Source organism: Erigeron canadensis, chromosome 1 (assembly GCF_010389155.1).
Source record: "Erigeron canadensis isolate Cc75 chromosome 1, C_canadensis_v1, whole genome shotgun sequence".
Lineage (NCBI taxonomy): Eukaryota > Viridiplantae > Streptophyta > Magnoliopsida > Asterales > Asteraceae > Erigeron > Erigeron canadensis.
In genome coordinates, this window is record NC_057761.1 from 16,796,131 (window position 1) to 16,804,619 (window position 8,489).

General features: G+C 35.4%; 1 protein-coding gene across 1 annotated transcript; it reads left to right on the forward strand.

The window, feature by feature from the left end:
- Window positions 1-7,139: 7,139 nt before the first annotated feature.
- Window positions 7,140-8,054, forward strand: LOC122585426. The gene is made up of 2 exons (XM_043757562.1): window positions 7,140-7,253; window positions 7,344-8,054. The coding sequence occupies exons 1-2, from the start codon at window positions 7,140-7,142 to the stop codon at window positions 8,052-8,054; spliced, it is 825 nt and encodes a 274-aa protein (XP_043613497.1).
- Window positions 8,055-8,489: the final 435 nt, after the last annotated feature.

Consider the following 8,489-nt stretch of genomic DNA (forward strand, 5'->3'; position numbering starts at 1 on the left):
TTCTTCAAGAAGTTTGACAATGAAATACTATTTTGCAACTTTTTGTTTTTGTTGGCTAAAGACTTAATATGAGTTGTCAAGTTTGACAAAGCTAATCTACATGACTCTTTATCCTTAGATGATGAAAAAGTAGAGTCGAGATTTACCTCATCATCCGGGTACTCATCATCAGTGCTTTCTGCTTCAAAAACCTTGTCCTTGGCCAACCTCGCCATAAAGCAAACATTAGCAAAGAGATCTTCATCTTCATCATCGGAGAGCAATAGCCATTTGTCATCTTCAGCAAGCAATGCATGACCAGCTTCCACAATTGTAGCAAAATGACCTGGTATTCCACAATTGTAGCACTTTTTGTCTGATGCTTTACCCTTCTCAACAGCTTGTTTCTCATTAGCTTCCTTCTTCTCACCATGCTTTGATCCACTTGCTTCACCTTGCCCATAACTCTTAGGATGATAGTGATCTTTCTTGGGAAATGCACTTGTAGAAGAAGTGCGGAGATTGTTGTTTGTTGGCTTTGCTTTGTAAAATTTCTTCTTGAAATGCTTTGTTACTGCGGTAAGAGCTTGATATAGTTCATCTGAAACACCATCTCTTGAAGCCATTACATCATCTCCCTCCTCATCAGATGAAGAAACAACTACCATTTGCCTCTTAAGAGCTTCAGAAACCTTCTTTTCAACAATCAAAGCCAAAGGATCAGCAAATACAACTTCTGACATTTTGCTTGATGAAGCTTTGTTTAGAACTTGATGTTCATTGAGTTTGAAAGATTCATGAAGATTATGGATGGTGAACTTGGTCAGATTTTGATGTTGCTTAATCTGTGTTCCAAAATCTTCCCATTTTGGACCAAGAGCTTTGATGAATTTGATGTTTAACTCAATTTCTGATTTCTTGACATTGTTCTTCCTAAGTTCATTTATGACATTGCAGAACCTACAGTAGACAGCCTCTAGAGATTCATTTGGCAATTTGCTGAAGTTGTCAAACTCAGTCAACACATTTGTCAATCTTATTGTTGAAGTCGCGTCAGATCCTTCCATTTGTCTTGCCACCTCATCCCATATCTCCTTGGCTGTATCATTAGAATCAACAGAACCATAGATTTCATCTGGTAGTGCTTTGTACAAGCATGATCTAGCTCTGTTATCTGCAGTTGTTCGATCTTTTTGTTCAGCATTTAAAAGATCAAGAGTGAGTATTGCACCGATAGTGGGATGGCATAGTCCATAAATCTTTTCTTCCATAGTCCATAGGAACCACGGTAGAGAACTGGAGGTCTTGTATCTGAACCCAATGCCAATGCTTCACGAGAAGCCATGAGAATGATTTGATTTGAAACTTGAATTGAATTGGGAGTTGAAGAAAATAGGAAATGAAATGATCTTGATTGAAGATCGTCCTAGGTAAGATCGTCCTAGAATAAAAGAAGAATTAAGACGTTTTGGAGAATTTTAGTGGAATTTGGTTAAGTATGAAATGAACTTGAAATTGGGGTTTGTTTTTGGATTTTTGAATAATGAAAAATGAAATGATCTTGAAGAGGATCGTTTTGAAATTTTTGATAATGAGACGATCTTGGAGGATCGTTCTGGGTTTCTTGAGAAATTGAAGAAATTTCTAAGTATTTTGAGAACAATTAGACAGAGTGATTGTATGTATTGGAAAGAAGGAACTTGAGCAAGACCAATCTATGAGATCAGTTACTCAAGAAGTGTGTGATTCCCAATCACAACAACTTCGAATGAACAAACCACAACACACTAAGTTTCAAAGAGACACTAGACGATCTTGTTCAAGATCGTCCTAGGGTCAGTGAGCTGAGACGATTTTGTCAAGATCGTCCTAGCTTTCTGTCTTAATATTTCAAAGTTAAAACACTTTGAATTGACCAAACCAATTCGTAAGGATTAGTTAGCCACAACAAACACTTCTCAACACACAAACACTTGTCAGAACGATCTTGAGATGATCGTCCTACAAGCCACAAAGCTCAAAGAATAAAACTTGAAGTCTCAAGCACTAAGACGATTCTGAGGAGGATCGTCCTAGTGAAGATCGTCCTGGCATCCTCTTCTTCATCATGAAATCTGTTATTTTCATAAACTCCATTAATGACTTCTAAAAACTTCAATAGCTTCTGAATTACTTGGAGTTAGGACTTGAAATAACTTGCAAAATGCTCATTTTCACCTCAGCTACAAATCTACTAACAAAATTCAACACAAAACACAACAGATTCGAAAACCAAAAATCGCGCCAAAATGCCAAAATTCAAACTCGAGATTTAGATCGAATTGGAACTTGAAACTTGACAGGATTGTGTTCTAAACTATCACGAATCTATTGGTGAACAAAAAAACTTTGATTTTATGAGATTTGATAAGCGAAAAATAAAGAAAAATGACGTGAAGAAAAACGGTTTTGATTTTGAATTTTTGAAGAATCTGTAATCGAATTTAGTAATGGATCAATATCAGAATGATGTTTTTCTCTGATACCACATGTGATAACACGATTTCAGCACCGAATTCACAGATTCAATGGTGGATAGGATGTGTGTGTGTTCTTGGTGTTTTATTGTGTCTTTTAGAGAGAGAGAGAGAGAGAGAGAGAGAGGAATGATTGGAATCAAGTGTGTGTGAATAATGATTACAGGTATGAATGAAATGTTGTGCTAGGCCTTAATAATCTCTAAGGTATGAGGGTATTTATAGTCTATCCCTATACATATGCAACTTATCACATCTAGTCCCTCAACCTTAGTGATTATTAATCTATGACTTAACAACAAGTAAGTCCACTAACTTAAATTACAATTTATCACTATTTTTGGATTTCTAACAGATGGTTATGATGTTTCTAACACCATAAGCTTGTCAACTGTGTTGAACATGTATGAGACCTTCAAACAACAAAAAGGAGAACCTCTCAATGATGTATACATCAGATTTTGTAATATCATCAATGAATTGAGGAAAATGATGTCAAAAGGACAAACATAGAGTTAAACATCAAGTTCATCAAGAATATTGAAGAAGAGTGGCAAGTTTATGGGACTCAGCTGAACCAACAAGCAGACTTTGGAAACTTGACGATTCACACTTTGTTTGAAAATTTAACATTGAACACTGATCAAGTTCTAAAGACTCAAAAGATGAAAGAGGAAACTGTTCATTCTGATCCACTGGCTCTTGTTGTTGAAAAGAAATCTTCAAGAGGTTCAAGGAAAAGCAGAGTTGAACTTGAAACTGACTCGGAGGTGAGTGATGTAAGTGATCCTGAACTAGATGAGAAGGATCTTGAGATGTATAAAGAGTTAGCTTACTTTACAAAAGCTTTCAAGAAGAAATTCTTCAAGAAGAAACCTACCAACAATCAGCTTCGATCTTACTCAGTTTCATCATATGCCAAAAATGCAAATGTTCCTAAGTTTGAGACCTACAAGGAACCAGTTGGGGAAAAGAAGTTTGATGTTGAGAAAAAGTTTGAAAGGAAAGTCTTGGAAAAGAGGAAAGGGGATAGAAAGTGCTATAATTGTGGGATTCCTGGTCATATTGCCACAAATTGTACCAAACCTCGTCAGAAGAATTCAGAGTACTACAAGTACAAGCTCATGTTGGCAAAACAAGAAGAAAGTGGGATTGCTCTTCTAGCTGAAGATGACAAATGGCTTCATCTCACTAATGATGAGACTGATGAACTTGCAGCAAATGTGTCCTTAATGACGAAGATCAAGAAGTCAAAGGAGTTGATGATGAAGCTGCAGATTCTACTGAAGAGGATGATGAGGTAATCACAATTCCCAAGAAACTTTTAGGTTTTTACATGGATAAAAGTGAAGCAGCTATTCAAGAAGGTAAAACGAAAAGCAAAGACATTTCAAAAATAAACAACGACTTGAAAGATAAAGACTAAATTCTACTCAATTTTCAAGTTAAGTTTGATCTTCTTCAGTTAGAATTTGACAATTTGAAATCTGAAAAAGCTGCAGTCACTTTTTCTCCAAATTCCAAGCTTCATCTTGAGAAACAAGAACTTGAAACCAAAGTTCTTGAATTAAACAAGATCATGAAACAATTGGAAGTTGAGAAGACAAATGAGATGCTTCGGGCAAATGCTTTGGTTGAGGACATAGAGTCATTAAATGTTAAATTGAATGAGTCTACCTAGAATATGATTGTTGTATAAAATATTCTCTTTATCAACAACTTAAAAAGAAAAATGAGGAACTCAAAGCTGAAATAGATTTTTATCAAGAAAAGTTGTACAAGATAAATCGAACTTATCAACAAATCTATTTGAATAGGCCAAGAAATTCAAAAACTCAATTCAACTCAGGGTTAGGATATGTCAATCCAGAACATTTTCTCAAAGCACAAGAAGAGGTTCCTTCACTGTATAAAGAATCTTATATGAAAAGTGGAATGACTGATCAATTTGTGAGACCAAGTCATGGTGATGTTGAGGCAGATGATTTTCTAAAGAAGGGTGCAAATGTTTACTTCAATTATGAGTTAATTGATGAGTCATTTGATTTTTTAACTCGCCCTGTGTGTCAAAGCAATAAAGATAATCATGAGGTAGAGGTTCCTGAAATACTTGAGTGTTGTAGGAAAAAAACCTTTGGATGATTCAACTTCATTTCCAAAACCTGAAATTGTTAGACCTTATATACTACAAAGTGTTTTGGAAAAAGAAATTAATGATTTGAAAAAGTCTCTTGATGAAAAACATGCACTCATAGAAAATCTGAAGGCTCAAAATCAATGTGATAACAAAAGAAACCTATCCAAGTGTGACCAACCAGGGTGCTCTTTATGTGAATTCATGAATGAAACTGAGCGAACCAATTCTGAAAACAGTAAAACTTCAAATCAGTCTACTTGTTCAATCTGTGAAATTTTGAATGCATTTGTACAAACTAATCTTGAAGTTGTGCATGTTTCTGTTCAAACTAACTATGCTCAAGATGAATATGATGATGTTTATGTTGATCCAACTGATATTTATTTTGATACATCAATTCCTAAGTTTTCAAAAGACAATCAAACTTACTTGAATGAATTTCATGATGCAATCAAAAAGTTTGAATAGGAAAAGAATCAACGAATAAAAGTGGTTGAGGAACTAAATAAAGTCAAAGTGGAACTAACTTTGACAAAATTGAAACTTCAATCATTTATGGACAAAGAAAAAACATCACAATCATTTAAGCAAAGTTCATGTCTGGCAAATGTGACTAAATCGAGTGTGAAATTCGAAATAGAATTTCAGCTGTTCAATGATTTTATGAATGGAAATCATAAATTTAATCCTGACTTTGAAAAAATCTTTGAGAAAAAGGAAAACAAACCTGAATTTCCTGAGGTAAAGAATCCAAAATCATACTCTTTAGCACATACCCAACAAGGTAAGAAGACAAGACCAAAAGTCACAAAAGCTTTTCACGCAGTCAAGACCACTGTTAACTCAAAACCTACTAAAGTTAAAACTGAAACTAAGTCACCAAAAGAAGTGAAACCTCACAAGTTTTCAAAGAAGGTGCAGAATGAATTATTAGGTAACACACAACCGAAGACTCACACAACATCTAGTACTCCTAGGAAGTTTCAGACGACTTCTAAGTCCACTTTAAAGCTAGTTAGAGACACAACCTCAGGGATTACTAAATATAAAGATCAGTATGGTTGGTTGTCACCTAATAATATTAAGAAAGGTCAAATGAGTAATGAAACCATCAACAAGAAACCTGGGCAGAACTTAAAGACAAATTTGTTTTCTAATTTAAAGAATGTTCATGTTTCAGGTGACGTGTGCTTAACTAGTAGCGGTAAATGGATTCCTAAAGATAGATTTTTACATGCTTCTAGAAAAATCAAACTTGATGGCATTTCAACTCAAATCAAACAAGTGTGGATTGTTCATAGATCAAAATCAATAGATAGTGCTAATACATCTAGAACTACTCCCACTTATATCAAAACTTGTGTTTAATCTGTTTGTGTTTGTAATTTGTATGTCAACTTTGAACAATTATGTGTGCTTGTTTGTTATCTTTGAATAAATTCTGGTTTGTGTGCTCTTGTTTGTGTTGTTTATGTATATGTGTGTTTGCATTTTATCTCTCTCTCACCCGCAAGGACCCAATATATGTGGGGACCCTAACAACATAACTTGTCTTTGCAGGAATATCTGATTTGTGTATGGTATGTTGACTCCGGATGTTCTCGTCACATGACTGGAAACAAGTCATTACTCACTAATTTTGTTGAGAAGTTTATGGGAACGGTCAGATTTGGAAATGATCATATTTCCCCTATTCTTGGTTATGGGGACATTATCAAGAATGGAATTACTATCAAGAGAGTTTCCTATGTTGAAGGATTAGGTCACGATCTTTTTAGTGTTGGACAATTCTGCGACAATGATCTTCAAGTCTTTTTAAAAGATACGAATGCAAAGTTCAAACTGCGGAAGGGGTAGATATTCTCACTGGAACAAGGGACAATAATTTGTTCACCATTGATCTTAATAATGTTCCAAATCTGAATTCTGACATTTGCCTTCTCTCGAAAGCCTCTGCACAAAATTCTTGGTTGTGGCATTGTCGTTTGTCTCATCTTAACTTTCAAACTATCAATGCTTTAGTGGACAAACAACTTGTTGAAGGTCTTCCTGATTACAAGTACGAATGTGAACATGTTTGTCCGGCTTGTGCTATTGGCAAGATGAAGAAGGCATCTCACAAACCAAAGAAACATCTGAGTACTGAAGGTCCTTTGCATCTTTTGCATATGGATTTGTGTGGACCAATGAAAGTTAAAAGCATTCATGGCAAGAGATACATTCTTGTGATTGTTGATGATTTTTCTCATTACACTTGGGTTTTCTTTCTTCATGCCAAAAGTGATGCTCCAAAAGAAATCATTGATTTCATCAAACAAACCCAAGTCAATCTCCAATCCTCAGTTCGAATTGTTTGTTCCGACAATGGCACAAAATGCAAGAATTCAACAATTGATTCTTTCTTTAAATCATTAGGCATTACTCATCAATTCTCTGCCACAAGAACACCTCAACAAAATGGAGTAGTTGAACGTCGAAATCGAACTCTTGTTGAAGCAGCTAGAACAATGCTTGCCTATTCAAAGCTGCCTCCAAATCTTTGGGCTGAAGCTGTAGCTACTGCTTGTTTTACTCAGAACAGGTCCATAATCAACAAGAGATTTGAAAAAACTCCATATGAGGTGATCAATAAAAGAAAACCAAATGTGAACTTCTAACACATTTTTGGAAGTGTTTGTTATGTTCTCAATGATCGAGACAATTTGGGTAAGTTTGAACCAAAAGGTGATGAGGCATACTTTATTGGTAGAGAATCGATTGCATATCGTGCGTACAATCGTCGAACGAAAAAGATAGTTGAGAGTATGAATGTTCGATTTGATAAACTCTCTAGTATGGTTCTTGAACAAAACAGTTCAAGACCCGAACTTAATCGACCACAAGCTTCCGCAACAATAACCGCTTTCAATGTCAAATCTCAATTCAGTACTCTGATCACAGAGGATTTGGATATTTTGTTTGAAGAATTCTACTATGGTCATCCAAGAGTGTCTGAACCCGGTTTAGATACAAATACAGTTTCCAGTACCATGAATACTTCTTCAGCACCAAATGGAGACGATGAGTCATCACCGTCACTCAATTCAGATATATCTTCTCCATCATCTAATTCTCATCTTCATACTGCCACTTCTGAGTTACAAGGTCCACATACTCATATTTCTCAAGTGACAAATCCTGCTACTAATCCAGAAGTTTATCACACTAAAGACTTTGTTGAACCATTGACAACTTCATTTGAGCAAGTAACTGCACAACATACTCCGACGTTCATTGATACTGATGAATTAAATGATCCACAAGACCCTCTTCCTCATTCAACCAAATGGACTAGATCTCATCCGATTTCTCAAATAATTGGCAATCCGGACTCAGGAATACAGACAAGATCTGCGTCTGTAAATGAACCAATTATGTCCTAAATACTAATCAACCAATTATCTTAAAAATACATAAACCTATACTAGTTGTACATATACATACATGATGCAAGACTAAAACAAAATACCCTTATGAATTTGAAACTCAAATTTTCGGCCCCAACAAGGAACCAACATCCAACCACACTTGACCAATTATCTTGCAACTAGTATCTTATACTACAACTCCCCATACCAACACTTTACTCCACACCCAACCTATTTCCTTATGCATGCCTCTTTTCTCTCATTTCTCTCACCATTTTACACACTCCACTATGTTTTTCTCTCTCAAAAATATGCACTTTCTCATCTCTTCCTCCTCTCCATTTTCGGCCCAAAGGAAGCAAGAAAACAAGAACATAAATCATAACTAATCAATAATAATAATAAGGATTTAAAAGGGGTTAAACAAGGATTAAGGGTGTTTAGGAGCAT

What these genes read in the sequence shown, in the direction of transcription:
- LOC122585426 (XM_043757562.1), top strand. Translation starts at nt 7,140, where the DNA reads ATGCTTGCCTATTCAAAGCTGCCTCCAAATCTTTGGGCTGAAGCTGTA. An exon ending in TTGAAAAAACTCCATATGAG is followed by an intron (nt 7,254 to 7,343) that starts GTGATCAATAAA and finishes AATTTGGGTAAG; the next exon opens with TTTGAACCAAAAGGTGATGA.